The sequence below is a fragment of the Eublepharis macularius genome, chromosome 13 (genome assembly GCF_028583425.1).
Source record: "Eublepharis macularius isolate TG4126 chromosome 13, MPM_Emac_v1.0, whole genome shotgun sequence".
Classification (NCBI taxonomy): Eukaryota; Metazoa; Chordata; class Lepidosauria; order Squamata; family Eublepharidae; genus Eublepharis; species Eublepharis macularius.
In genome coordinates this window covers 14,116,882-14,132,512 of record NC_072802.1, presented here as the reverse complement: position 1 = coordinate 14,132,512, position 15,631 = coordinate 14,116,882, and the positions used below count along the sequence as shown (strand labels likewise).

Here is a 15,631-nt window from a genome sequence, read left to right as displayed (position 1 = left end):
TATCTGGCTGGCTTGTTGGAATCAGGTACAAAGTCATCTCAACCATTTCTCTGCCATCCTGGAATTGAACGCAGTAGTCAGCTATTGGAAACAATCATTTTTGGTGAGTTAAAAGCGGCTTGGTATACACATGTATTTTTAATGTCCTGCTGTTCTCTTTGGTCAAACAGGTTAAGTAAGGGGTTTTTTGCCTCTGATCAAACAGGTTGCATAGGTTTTTTGCCTCTGATTACATATGTGGTGTTTTCCTCCGGAGGTAAAAATAGTATGAGTATACTTGCAGCAATCCCTCTTTCAAAGTGGTATATATGCCCTGGAAGTTAATATATGAGGCATCCCTCTTGCTTCTTTCACTGGAGCAGTTCAAATGGCCAAGAAAGAGCACTTACCTATGGGACCGCCTCTCCCATTACGTCCCCCAGAGAGCCTTGTGCTCTGCAGATAAGCCGCTACTGGTGATCCCTGGGCCACGGGACATTCGCCTAGCCTCGACCAGGGCCAGAGCTTTCTCAGCCCTGGCATTGGCCTGGTGGAATGCTCTCCCAGTGGAGCCCTGGGCCTTGCGAGACCTGTTACACTTCGGCAGGGCCTGCAAGATGGAGCTGTCCCACTGGGCCTATGCTTGAGGGGCTGGCGACTAGTCCCTCCTAGCAGCCCATGCCTCACACACCGACACCCTAGGTGCTCAGCAATTTGACATCATGGCTGCACCTCTGGTTCTGCTTTAGCCTACCTGGAATATGATAGGGGATGCCCTGCTTGCTGGTTTTTATGTATTTTAACTTGTATGTTTCTACTGTTGTTGTGAGCTGCCCTGAACATGCTTGCAGGGAGCGCAGCGGGGCTTTTTTTCAGGGGGAACGCGGTGGAACAGAGTTCCGGAACCTCTTGAAAATGGTCACATGGCTGGTGGCCCCGCCCCCTGATCTCCAGGCAGAGGGGAGTTGAGATTGCCCTCCGCGCTGCTCGGCACTCCCCTGTGTCTGGAGATCAGGGGGTGGGGCCACCAGCCATGTGACCATTTTGCCGAGGGCAATTTAAACTTTAAAAAACTCCCCCTTGTTCCAACCGACCCAAAGTGACGTCATTGTGCTGTCCTGAGTTCCACCACTGAGTTCCACCACCTCTTTTCCCGGAAAAAAAGCCCTGGAGAGCAGCATATAAATATGACGAAATAAACAAACAAACAAATAATAAACTTACCAAATTCAAGCTAAGCCGCTTATCCCTGCTTCTTAAAGAGTTTTCTTCCATGTCAGCTGCAAAATAAAAACAGCCAACACAGTGATTGTTTAAAAACTGGATAAGCACAAAAGAGGAAGAAAAACCTGGAAGGTAATTATTGCTCATAGCATGTGGCTTGAAGGGAATTATGATTTTGTCCAACTTGTAGAGTGGTCGGTAACTAGGCCAGAAGTGGGGTGGGCAGCGCTCAAATCTAACACTCCTCCTTTTCTTCCTTTCTACTTTAACGGCCACTCCATATGATGTGAGAAATTCCTAACTGATCATAGCCAAATTTTACACATAACAATATCAATAAAGTACCTTTTTATTAGGACTAGTGAAAATACCACAATACAGTAAGCAAGCTTTTGATTTACGTTTTCTGGGGTACTCAAAAGTCGCTCACTGTTTTGTGATGTTTTGTTTGGTCCTAATAAACCAGGTCAGAGAAAAGCCAGGTAAACCCTTGGAGGTACATGCATGCACCCAGACACTGTGGGGAAGCAAGGAAAAAAACCCAGTTCCCAAAAGTATTGAACCCAGGGCAGATAACCTCTGCAGAAACAGCCCTGCAGTAATCACATTTCATACAATGTAAAATCTGTTACTGTGCTTCACAGATATTTCCGTTGCAGCTGTAACGCTGTTGATCAGATTCCCGGTGCACCAAGAACAACAACAAAAGGACCTTAAACCAATACAGTGGATAACAGTTAAAATATGTCTTTCATGACCTTCATCGGATCTGATTTGTCCATCAGGGACATTAAATTATTATACCTGCAATACTGATGAAAGTGATTAAATGAGTGGAACCCAGAAGGTACTTTATCACTGACTATTACAGCTTGTATACATGATGTACTTGTTATTCACTATCGTGGCTTGTACACATAAAACCCAAGTTATTCTATACTGAACATTTCATATAAATGGTTGATTCTCCAATATGCATATTCAGTTTAGGGTCCTTTTCCTGTTCGTCTTGTTACACAGGTTTCGTTGAAGACCTACTCCCTTTGCTTTTCACAGGTGCATCAGATGCAGAATGATCCATTTTAAGGAGACGTGCTAGACAGTAGTGCATCCACACAACCATTAAAATGGTATTGTTGGACCTATAATAACAACTGGGTGCTGACAAGTCACAATTGACTTTTGGCAACACCGTCCATGGAGTGTTCCAAACAAAAACAAGAATCCTCCGTAGCAACATAGTCATCAATAGTGTTACCACAATACACATACCAACTGTGATTCAAAGAACTCTTGATACAAATGGATAATTAAATCCAATCCACACTTTCCAAAAGTAAAGATAAAAGTATTTGTATCATCATTCTCATGACCTACTGTGAAGTGACATGTGCAACAAACCAGAATAATGATAAATACATAATCAGGGTCATAAGTATTCAGAAGCTCCACTCAAAATTGATCAAGGTGATGTACATTCAAAGAATCCACCCTTCACACAAAGGTCCAAAATCAGCAAGCTGAAATAGCCAGCAATCAAAAGTCCATTGTAAACAGGCAAGTCATAGTTCTTAAAGTGTTGTAGTACAGAAGAAAACTTTTTTAAAAAAATTCTTTTTGCAGAAAACCTTCCAATACTGCAGATATTGTTTCCATGGTTTGCCCAACGAGGGGGGGGGGGATTCTTGTTTTGGATCTGGCTACCACGGCTGACTCTTTTTCTTTTGTTCCAGGCAGGAGGCAAGCAAAGGAGGACTGCCGTTGCCTTCCTCTGCATAGCAACCCCTAAGTCTTCCTTAGCGGCCTCCCATCCAAGTACTAACTGTGGACGACCCTGCTTAATTTCCATGTTCAGATGAGATCAGGCTAGTCAGGGCTATTCAAGCTGTTCCTCGAATCTATGCACATGTCGAAACATTGCATGTAATGTGGCTTAGAAGACAAAGTTCTCTTAGCCCTCTCAAGGCACAGAAAACTTAGAAGTTGTCCCAGTTACTGAGGAGTTGGCTAAAGCTACCTTGTAACTTTGCATTGTGTGATCTGATTGGCAGTAGGTCTCCCGCTTCCGACAGAGAAAGGCCTCTCCCAACAACCATAGCTTGACATTTTGGCTTGGAAATGCCAGAGATACAACCCTGGTTCTTCTACCATTGAACCATGGTCTCTTCATGTATGGCACTGCTTTAGACTGAGAGCCAAGCTACAAGTGATGAATGACACTTGAACGGCAAGTGAACAGACTCGCGTGTATTCCTCCCTGTTCACTTGCCATCCACTTGCGTTCTACGTGATCAAGTGGAGCGCAAGTGAATGGCAAGTGAACAGGGAGGAGTACACGGGAGTCTGTTCACTTGCCGTTCAAGTGTCATTCATCACTTGTAGCTTGGCTCTCAGTCAAAGCCCTGATTTAGCAAGCTCAGCATAGTCTGCTCTCCAAGATCTTTCCCAGGATTTCTTCACAGTCTTTCTATGACCTGAGACCTGAACTCCTTTATAGCACTTGTACTTTTGGAAATTTTGCTTTTGACTGCTGTTGAATGATGGCTTTGTAACAAAAACACTACTGGGGGAAAAAAATGCCAGTCATCATTTGCTATGGAAGCGAAACCATTCAAGTTATTAATTCATTGCTGCCCCCTGGCAGGGCAGAGGCAATCCTGCATCATATTTACAGGATTTTATGTTCGGTCCTCTGTATGTTACAGTGCACCTTTCTAGTCCGCTAGATTCCAAGGGTAGGTGAGATCAAAGCTTAGAAGCAATATAAAAACCGCGATTGCTTTTTAGAACGGTTGGCTCCTGCAGGACCACTCCGCTGCTGGAGGCACTTTCTCCAGCGGACAGTGCCTTGACCTGTTGCAAGAGACTCAGCGTGGAGGAAAGCAACTCTGCTAGTAGAAAAAGATCCTCGGGATCCAACACAAAATCAAGTATAAAAAGTCAGTTTCAAACGGCATCAGAGTTAAAAGCAGTGAATTCCAGCACCGAGAAAGTCATCGGCAATAACTCCTCCTAAGATTCTGAAGACCCCCTGAACAAGCACCCTCTTCAGTGGGTGATGTAAAGTCAACGAAAATGGTGCCAGGTGGACTTCTTTTAAGAAGGCATGGTGCTGCTACCAAGAAGGCACTCTCTTGTGCCCCCTTGCTGTGCTTCAGAGGGTGGAGGAACATGGAGAGAGACCTCTGGTCATCATCTCAATGTACGTGCAGTTCTTTATGGAACTAAACGTGTCATCCAGTTTAACAAACATGACGCTGCCATTCAAAAGTTCCAGTTTCTGTCACAGTTTCTCACCACTGGGTGTCCGGCGCCAGGGCCAGACTTAGGAAACCCACCAGGGCAGCCACCAGAAACACGACTTGCAACTCCCCAGTCCAGCCCTACTTCCCTTAACACTCACCTGGCAAAGAGAGGACAGATGTCGGAGGCATGAAAGAAGGCCAAGAACGCCAAAGAAGGCCCAGGTGCGGGAAGCTCAGAGCTAAGCTACAAGAGATGAATTACACGAGGAGAAGCACGTGAAGGGAGTTGCAATGTTAGCCGGGAAGATGCTTTTTAAAAGAGATGGGAAGGCTTTGTCAATTTCCCCTCTCTACAGAGCCAGGGCGATTGCTGCTCAGAGGGTTTATTTCCTCTTCGCCTCCTAGAAGGAGAGGTGAAACTGACAGAGCCTTCGGAGGCAAAGAGGAAATTAGCAAACCTTCTGAGGAGTGGTCTCTGCTGGCTCTGTAGAGAGGGAAATTGACAAAGCCTTCCGATCTCTTTTAAAACTCAGCTTCCCAGCTGACGTTCCGAATCCCTTCACTTGCTCCTCCTCGTGTAATTTGTCTCTTATAGCTTGGCTCTCAGACAAGACCCTCGGCAGCAGGAGGCAGGCTTGGCAGCGTCCCCTGGGTCCTAACGACCACGATCTTCCCAGCCAGAGCTCCAGGGCAGCCTCTATCCTCAGCCTGGAGGAAGAGTAACAGCCACGCCAATGGGAGATGGGGCAGGGGGCAGGGACAGCTGGCCAGCACCACCACCACCAGCAGACCACGGGCGGCGCCAGGCCACACTCCCGCCCAGAGGCAGGCAGGGGAGTTGCAGTTGCACAGCCGATCAGCAAGCAGACTGGGGGTGGGGGGGGGGAATAGCCAGGAGAAGCTGACAGCAGAGCTGTCACAGGTGTGGCTACTTAGGGCAGCCAAGGCAGCGGCTAGGCTATTGAGGGCGGGGTTAGGAGGTGGAGACTGTGATCGGTGAAGGGATAAAAGGGAAGGCCACTCACAACTGTGGGTGGAGAGGAAGGAGTCAGAGGAGAAGGGCGGAGAGTGAGAGAGGGAGACAGGAATATCTTGAGAGAGTCATGAAGGCAAAATAAAGGGGACTGACAGCCCCCCCCCCCCGCCATTGAGGTGCAGTGGTGGCCAAAGGGGGGAGCGTCAAACCGGAGGTGAAACTGCTATAAAAGATACCCACAAATCACGAACACCAGCAACAGAAAACGAAAAGGCTCATGCCAATGCACAATAGGAAAATGAAACAAAAAAAGAGCATATTTGTACATCTCCATACAGAAAAGATAGATTAGGGATGCTGCAATAAACCAGTAAATTGTCCTGAACCCATCTTATGTCCAATTTTTAGTAGCTACCTTATATAAATGGGGAAATAATGTTATCGGTGGGTGGATGCATGCTCTTGGACAAAATCTGAAGCCAGCTGGATGACCTTGGGTCGGTCACACCCCACCCACCTCACAGGGTGATTGTTGTGAGGATAATAACAACACACTTTGCAAACTGCTCCGAGTGGACTTTAAGTTGTCCTGAAGGGCAGTATATAAATCGAATGTTGTTGTTATTAGATAGTTCTGAGTTCATGTTTTTAAAAAAAAGAATCATCATGGAATCTTTCCTTCCCCACTGAATAATTAAGAACACATCGCACAAAAAAGTGCTCACGTTATTCCAGCTCTAACGGTCCACAGATTATTTACATGTGCCTGCTGCTGATGCGCATCCAAAATGCATATCCCACTGAAACCAACAACCTGCAGCTATTTATTTATTACACTTGTATATTGTCACATTGGCAGGAGCTTTTGAAACAGGCAAGCAGGCCGTGCCTTTGCACGTACATCCTATGGAAGCAACAGACGTCATTTGCACTTCATGCACTTCCAGGGTGCCTCCCACGGAAAGCAAAAAGCAGCATTCACGGTTGGGCGAACAGCTCCATGGAAATAAAGGGACTTATCGCTCACTTTTAAGACTAATCAACTTTATTGTAGCATAAGCTGTTGAGAACCACAGCTCTCTTCATCAGATGCATCTGACAAAGAGAGCTGTGGTTCTCGAAAGCTTATGCTACAATACAGTTGGTCAGTCTTAAAGGTGCTACTGGATTCTTTACTATTTTGCAACTACAGACTAACACGGCTAACTCCTCTGGATCTATCACCCACTTTGAAGCGGGGCTGACAAACTTCAACTTGAATGAAGGTAGATGTTAATTAGACAATTGACATTTGTGCGTATGCGTATCTTTCTTACAGTTACAAGACGGAGACATGAAGGAGGTTGCATGACTGCCACTGAAAGTGACAGCCTCACAAACCTCTCTCATGGTAATGTCTACTAAGTTAAAACGTGTGACACGGCTGCACTGTGAGTTTATCAGTCAATGACCATCAGTCAATGAAGTCCTGCAAGGATTGGATGACTAAGAACACAATGGCATCACATGTTTTTGTTTACTACACATTAATGGGCGACAGGAGAAAGACAATTTCCCCACGTCTTAAAAATAGTGCTCCACTCACAAAACACTGGTAGCTTCCTTGCGCGATTTCTGACGTCACTGTTTCCACAAAAATGGAATCCTAACTGCCTGCCTCCATTTAGGAAACGATGATGTCAGAAACTGCGCAAAGATACCACCAGCGTTCTGTGAGTGGGGCGCTATTTTTAAGACATGGGGAAACGGCCAATGAGACGGAGGCTACAATTTACAGTGGCAGCCACAAACTCTTTGTAACAACTATTTTCAATTTTAATTGCTGTAGTGAATCTAGATGTTTTCTTCAAAGGAGGTGGTGTCTCCAGAGAAAAATTATCATCTCCTCAGAACTAAAAAGAGAAAAGAAATCCTTGTTGCCAGATTAATTCAATTATCTTGCTAATCAGGATGGCCTGCTGATGTCGTTTGAGCAATACGTACTTTGGCAGGCCACGTGGTACAGCAACGTCCTGTCATGGATCCAAAGGAGTTAGCTGTGTTAGTCTGTAGTTGCAAAATAGTAAAGAGTCCAGTAGCACCTTTAAGACTAACCAACTTACTTGTAGCATAAGTTTTCGAGAACTACAGCTCTCTTCGTCAGATGCATCTGACAAAGAGAGCTGTGGTTCTCGAAAGCTTATGCTACAATAAAGTTGGTTAGTCTTAAAGGTGCTACTGGACTCTTTACTATTTTGCAACCTCTTGTGTAATGCTTGCAGCATCAGCATTGACAAGCCACATAAATCTGCTGCCCCAGCACCATTTTCTGACCTTTTCAAAATATATACATTTTAAACTCTTTTAAAGCTGACTTCTTCCACCCTGAACCATTCCTCCAATGCAGGCACGGTAAACACCAGCACAGCTATCTCCATAGCGATGTCTCCATCATCTCAGAAACCTCTGGGGTTCTTCTTCCTTTAAAAAAATGTAATTCTTTTTGGAGGCTGTGCATTCCTCACTCTTCAGTGTGACTGAAAGCACAAGAAAAGTCCTACTGAACCAGGCCAATGCCTATCTAGTCGGGCAACTTGTTTCCCACAGTGGCCAGCCAAATGTCACTGAAAGACATTCCCCTGGAGAGGTTCCCCAGCAACTTGTAGAAGAGGTACACTGCTTTTGGACATGGAGGTTCCCAGATGAGATCTTGAATCTCTGGAGAGGAAGAGCGCAAATGGCCGCAGCCAGGTATCTGCCGGTGGTTTTATTATAAAGATAGTTTTCAACACATAGGTTTGCTAGAGGAAAATGTTCTGGATCTAAGGGACGTTATGCATCAAAGCGGCCTGCTGGCAGGCATCATTCCGGTTCATACTCTGGTTCATTTGCATGTTATGTTTCTCTACGCCTTCTGCTTATGGTCTTATTGTAGCGGCTTACTGATGCCATTGTGTTTATATTCTTTGATGTGCTGTTTTCATATGGATGCTTTATATGAATAATTGATATTGAATGTGTGTAAATTTTTTCAATTTGTTTTTTTATTACAATCTAATGTTTTAATATTTTGTGGGTGTCAGTTCGATTTATTGCAAATTCTTCCACTTTTACTATATTCCTCTTCATACTTTGGTACTTTCCTGTTGGTTCTATTTAGCAACCATGGTTAATAACTGTTGACAGACATATCCTCTATAAGCTTATTTACTCTCACTTTAAAGTTGTCCATGAGGATAAGCCATCTCCTCCCTCTTAAAGAAAAGCAGCAATGATCCACCCCTCCCGAAGTCCCTTCCCTTTTGCACTACAAGGGGATAAGATATTGTCCTGTATTGGGACTAGTCTAGGCTTAAGAACGAAAGTGGTGGGGTTTTTCCTCCTTTGTCATCTGAGAGGGCTGTCAGAATGTTATACGGGTGTTTGCAAGTGGTAACACCCTTTACCAAGTAGAAAAGAGTCCAGTAGCACCTTTAAGATGAACCAACTTTACTGTAGCATAAGCTTTCGAGAACCACAGCTCTCTTTGTCAGATGCAACTGACAAAGAGTTACAGACTAACAGGGCTAACTCCTCTGGATCTTTTACCAAGTACAGATTGTTTGCAGCTGTTGGTAAGAATAACACAGTGGTAGGAGCTTCTCTCAGAAGCTCACACAAATTGCCTAGAACAGGAATACCCAATCTTGCTGAGCCTGCAGGCGCTCTGGAAATAGTGAGAACAGGGAGTGGGCTCCACCACAAAATGGCAACTGCAGGGAGCAATCACAAAATGGCCACCATGGGAGGTGGGGGCCAATCACCAGAATACTGGGAGACTCCAAGCCAAGCATCCTCCTACAACAGTGGTGTTGGCTCTTTCCGATACTCCCTCATGACACAAAGGGGATGCCTCTTGGGTTCTTCTGAGGCACTACGTACTACCTGTTGTCTTAAATATGTGCTCCTATGAGCTACTTGTGCTTCATGTGGTCTAATGTCAGCCCTAGAATTGCTTCTGTTCTGTTTCAACATTTCTTCAACTCTGTATTGGATCCTTGCTAATGCTCTGTCTTTGTAAACTTGTGTTTATGTACCCTATGGCATTGTTTATGGAAATGTCCTTGAAACTGACTGTACTAATCTCACATTGTGTAATCTGCCTTGAGTCTCAGTGAGAAAGGCAGACTATAAATGACATAAATAAAAATAAATGAAAATAAAACTGACAGGAGTCAAAGCACAGGGTGCAGAGGGTCCCAGGTCCAGTGCCTGGCATTCTTCGGTTAAAAGCCTCAGCAGGAAGTGATATCAAAGACTGTGACCTGAGACCCTGGAAAGCCACCGGAGAGCAGACAATGCTGATCTTGACAGACCAAGGCTTCGGCTGACTATAATGTGGAAACAACAAGCATGTGTTGAATTGCAAAGAGAAACTCTTGCTGTTGCCCGAGCTGGCAGGCCAGCAAGTTTGAGAGACAACAGTCTTGCATATTATTCTACTTGTGTGTAATCTTTTGCATGTGTTTGTATGCTTTCCAAACTTGGGAGTGGCCCAGAGGGACCGTCACACCCATCCTTACCTCTCCAGTTCCGCATGGTGTCCAAGCCAGACAAGGAGATCCTTCTTGGCACCAAGGCCCCTTGGGCAGGACAGATCCTCACATGTCCACTGAGAAGCAGTCCGCTGGGCTGCTCCTCAGGCCTTCTGTCCGAGAAGTGTGTTGGCTTTGGAGGCCTGGGCGGCGGGGTGTTGGCCAGAATGTCGAGTTCAGGCATGCCATAGGAAAGAGCAGTTTGGCTTTTATCACCCAGAAAGGTTGGTGTTAAGGGGGGTCCTGACAGTGGAGAGGAAGAAGAAAAATCGCTGGAAGAAGGCCTGTTTGTGTCTGTACTCCTGGGAAGGACTCCGAGACTGGCAGGCTGTGTCATCTCCTGCAGCAGGCTGCCCGATGGCTGCAAATACAATGAGGGCTGAGAGGCCACAAAGTCGACAAAAACGTCATCTGATGAAGTCTGTTCCAAGGACCGATCAGAATTGGACCAGCTGTGGCACCTGGAAGGGACAAATAGGATCGTAAGTTGTCTTTTTTTGTCCTGTTCTGGAGGCTTGCCCAATCACAGTAGTGGAATGATTCCAAGCCATTTTAATAACAACAACAACAACATTCGATTTATATACCGCCTTTCAGGATGACTTAATACCCACTCAGAGCAGTTTACAAAGTATGTCATTATTATCCCCACAACAAAACACCCTGTGAGGTGGGTGGGGCTGAGAGAGCTCCAGAGAACTGTGACTAGCCCAAGGTCACCCAGCTGGCTTCAGGTGGAGGACTGAGGAGTCAATTTTACTAGTTTGATGTGTCTGATTATTTGTTTCACTTGATTTTAAAGCAACATCAAATAGCAGTTTCATTCAAGTTTTTTTTTTTAATTAAGACTTCTGATACAGGAGCTCAGAGAACTGTGTGTTTGTTCTCAGCATCTGGGAAAGCAATTTAGTCCCTTATGCTCATTTCTCTGTGATGGCTCAGAGCTAAACTACACGAGATGCCTGACACGTGTCAGGTCCTCACAAGTTTACCTGGGAAGTGTAGTCGCCTCCCCTCGAGTTCCTGGAGGAAATGCTAAGTGGAGTAGATTTTTGCAGCAAAAATCTGCTCCATTTGGGTTTTCCTCTGGGAACTCGGGGGCAAGCCCGACTACACTTTCCAGATAACTTGCAAGAACCCGACACGTGTTGGGCGTCTCGTGTCATTTAGCTTTCAGTGTCAGCCTGGATGAAAATATGTGTGGACACCATGCCAGTCCACAGCATGCCTCAGTAACCCCTGCAATACCACAGGTGATTCTGCTTGAACCGCAGCTTACATACAGCACCACCCATGCCAGAAATGGAACCTCAGCTTACAATACAGCACCACCCAAGCCAGAAATGGTGAGATACAGGTAATGGGAGGAGGGAGGTCCAGAACAACTTTTTGAAGGCTGTAAAATCAGACAAACATGGTTGTGCCTTGCCTTTAGGTTATGTGTTGTATGCAAGACTATTCCAAAGATGGTGCTGGATTGCAGGCTTAGCATACCTAACGTGGCTGAGTTTGCCGGTCTCACAGTTGGACAAGAACAGATAGTCCGGTAGGAAAACAGACTCGGACTCGCTTGCGGTCTCCTCTGCAGCGGAGGTGTCAGTGGCGGCCTGATCAGCAGATAAATTTGGGTCTGCAATCCTCAAGGCATGGGCAGAAGCAGCGGGCGAGGGCTGTGGGGAGGAAGTGGTGTGGGACAGGCTGTCCCCCGAATCTGCAACGTACAAAAGCAAACACAAAGAAGATAATCAGACTCTTTGGGACTTTGATTTTGCAGAGGGCTGGTTTCCCCACAAAACGTGGCAGGAATTTGCAGTCTTCTCAAGATTCCTTATTGCTTATCCTTGCTGCATGTTTGTTTGGGGCTGTTGGAATGAAACATGAAGTCAATGCTGGGAAAGGGCTGAAACCAAACCAAACCAAAGACCAATACTCAGGTCAAATAGGTTGAAACAGTAAGTGCTGGAATGGAGTGTGTGCTTGTGTCTACAGAAAAATGTGAAGCCAAAAGACACACCGCCTCATATAATAAAGGTATTAAATGGCCCTTATTTTGCTACAGACCAATGCAGCTGCTTAGTTTTTTACTTACTTTGAGAATCCCAGAATTTAGCTACGAGTCACGCAGGTAATGAGCACAACACCATGTGAGCATTTCTCCTTTCAAGCAGGGAGCTTCCTACTTTCCATGGGGGGAAGAAAACCCCAAGTGGGAGCAGGCTAAAAGCTCATCTCCAGAAATGTTCATAAAAGGGCTACTATTTTTCCCCCCTTTGCTTTTGCCTTTTTAAGAGATTTGTGTATTCTGCTTGGAGTCAGGGTGAAGTTTGAGCAACTACGGGATATATTTTTAGCCTGAATTTTAACGTGTTAATATGTTAATAGGTTTTTATTGTATTTTATCAATATATTTGTTGGAAGCTACCCTGAGCCCACTTGCGGGAAGGGCAGGGTATAAGTTGAATGAAATAAATAAATAAATAAATAAATAAATAAATAAAATAGTTAGATGGCTCCTATTTTTTTGCTTTTTATTCCCAGCACGCCAAGTAGGCAACTTGATGCTAGCCATATCACGTGGCTATGGAAGTCGACAAAACATTCTACAAAGGATGCTGAAAAGAATTTTCTCTACACAAGACCTCTTACATGAGGACGCTCAAGTGAAGGAAGACACAATGTTAGCTGGGAAGCCAAGTTTTAAAAGACAGACCGGAAGGCTTTGTCAATTCCACCTCTCTAGAGCCAGCAGAGATCTCTCCTCAGAGGGTTTATTTCCTCTTCGCCTCCCAGAAGGGGAGGTGAAACTGACAGAGGCTTGGAGAAGGCCAAGAGGAAATAAACAAACCCTCTGAGGAGAGATCTCTGCTGGCTCTAGAGAGGTGAAATTGACAAAGCTTTCCCATCTGTCTTTTAAAACTTGGCTTCCCAGCTAACATAGCATCTCCCTTCACTTGAGTGGCCTCGTGTAAGAGGTCTCGTGTAGAGAGACTCAAAAAGAGGCCTTCCGATTATGACCTGAGAGATCTGGTTTTTTTCTTCTCCTCCACCTTAAAAAACGCGTAAACAAAACATCTAGCCCAGTGAGGAGTTCTTCAGAACTCAAAAGCGCCACACCGTATTGTGTCATTTTGGTTAGGCTTAGTGCAGATGTTGCAGGTGTTCCGTTTTTAGATTTTTTAAGAACGAGATTGACTAAAAAGCGACATTCTCTGCTTGGAATAAAATGGCAGGACGTGCAATCCCCCGAGACATTCTTGCCACCCACCAATCTGCTTTATCTGCTATGCCCAGAAATTAATTCAAAAAAATAACATCACATTCTAGTTATGGAGAGCACCAGGTGTTTACACTGAGTAGGAACTGTACTTTCCTAACCCATAAACAGTATCTAGGAAAGCAGGCCAAGATATTAATTCAAGAAACATTTCCAAGAAGTAAAATGTTTACACAGTGAGATGATCTTGCAGTCTTTAAAACGTGGAGCCAAATTCTCTTCCCACAGGTGCTTTTTTCTGCATGACCCTTTGAAAAGCACATAGAAGGGCTAATCTAGATGTGAGGGGACAGACACGTGTCAGCCCGTTCACATCAGAGTAAGGGAGAAGTCCAGCCGCACCTTAAAGACAAACAACCTTTCTTTCAGCATGAGCTTTCATGAGTCATAGCTCACTCCTTCAGATATGTGAGACAAGATGATACTGGGAATTCTTCTGAAGGGTGTTAGAGAAATTAGATTTTAATTGTATATACTCCAGTTATACACATGTATTTTAGTAAACTTTGTACTTTCATGCAGTTCCTAAGCAGGCTGCAGGAAAATACATATATTCTTTAATCTTCGACAACCAAGTAAAAGTAGTTGGGAAAGTAGATGAATTATTTTTGAATTCCTAGAAATGACTTAGTATAACCTGGCAATCTAGCTTGCACTAGTATTTTCAAAGCTTTGTAAGAATCTTATCCGTGCAGCTGTACAATGGTATATGGTGGCGTTAGCAAAATGTCACATGAATACAAATATGAAGATTTAGCTAAATTTAAAACCAATCACATTTTAATATTATTGTCACATGTAAAATATTATTTTTATATTGTTATCCCATGTAAAACATCCGTCTCTATAGACAGCAAATGCCATTCAATATAAAAGAACGTCACCAAGATAAGAAACTAGGGTTTTGACCATGGAAATTTTAGGTGAGAAATGTAGGTGACTGTGTTTATAAACTTCCAGTGCATTTCAAAGTAGACTAAGTATGATCTGATTTTAAAACGTTTATATTTAGTTATGTTTGAAAAATATTAAGAGATTTGATACTGCATGCCTATGGATTTAGTTTTAACATCTTGCTTAATTTAAAAGGTTAGGGTTTATTTCAATAAAGGATAAACATTTAAACTCTAAAAGAAGTTTCTGTGTACCTTGATGGGAAAGAGTTAAACAATGAGAACCGACTTACTAATTATTTGTAAACAGGTTGTCAAAAGGAGATCTTTTTATTGGATTTTGTTAGAAACTCTGATGCTATCCAGATATTGGGAAATAAATTCTGCATACTGCACAGCTCAGAAGCTATAATTAGGTACTGATAAAGCAGTCAAGATAGGAAAGATTACAGGGAGGAGGAGTCAAGGCAGAGAAGTTTGGTATGAAACCTGTCATGAATCTTTCAAGTCTAAATTCTCTATGTAAGGGGGAAAGGGAGGAATTGAAATAGAAAGGTAGTTTCTCCTGCCTCCTCCCCCCCCCCAGTAATCTTCCCCACAAGAAGAATTCCCCTATGGTCATCCCTTTGTGTATCCAGGGCTTTTTTTCCAGCAGGAACGCGGTGGAACGGAGTTCTGGAACCTCTTGAAAATGGTCACATGGCTGGTGGCCCCGCCCCCTGATCTCCAGACGGAGGGGAGTTGAGATTGCCCTCTGCACTGCTGAGCGGCGTGGAGGGTGATCTAACCTCCCCTCTGTCTGGAGATCAGGGGGCGGGGCCACCAGCCATGTGACCATTTTCAAGAGGTTCCAGAACTCCGTTCCACTGCGTTCCAGCTGAAAAAAAGCCCTGCTTATCTCCAAGACTGAGACCAGAAGGAAGCCAGGTTAGAGGTACAACTGATCAAAGAAGCATCGCACAGCAAGGCAGGATTTAGCTCCTTGCTTCCAGATAATCCATTTTTGTTTAACATGCAAACTGTTTCCCACCCTCAGCTTTAAATAATGGGTAGATATTTGACTAATGGATTCCATTCTCTATTCTTCTCTGCGCTTACTGCACTCAGTGGCTGCTCCACCAACAACCTCCAAAATATAAATTAGATAAATGGACTGTAAAAGCAAAATAAATAACAGACATGCTTACTGGTTTATGGACCCTTACCATTAAATCTATGAATACAAGCTTTTAACTTTAGGTTTTGAATGACTCTCACCTGAGACATTAACGCTAGCATACATTTTAAAAGGCTGTGCAACTCACAACTGACCAGCAGGTGGCAGTAGTTTTATTCCACAGCCAAAGTATTTTGTTACGGGTGATTTGTCCTCTCCTTGTCAAATGTTTACTACACACAAAACTGCTTACAGCCTTTGCATTTTAAAAAAGTCGTTAATTATAAAATATTGACTCCCATGAAGAAAATACTTGTGTGCATTGACTTGG

General features: G+C 44.2%; 1 protein-coding gene across 1 annotated transcript in view; it reads right to left on the bottom strand.

Moving 5' to 3' along the window:
• Positions 1 to 15,631, bottom strand: part of GAB3 (GRB2 associated binding protein 3) — a 110,475-nt gene that overhangs the window by 21,203 nt on the left and 73,641 nt on the right. Inside the window, exons 3-5 of the mRNA XM_054996911.1 lie at positions 11,472 to 11,688; positions 9,966 to 10,438; positions 1,204 to 1,259 (exon numbers count right to left, since the gene is read on the bottom strand). Coding sequence (XP_054852886.1) covers positions 1,204 to 1,259; positions 9,966 to 10,438; positions 11,472 to 11,688 — 746 coding nt within the window. The remainder of the gene's footprint in view (positions 1 to 1,203; positions 1,260 to 9,965; positions 10,439 to 11,471; positions 11,689 to 15,631) is intronic.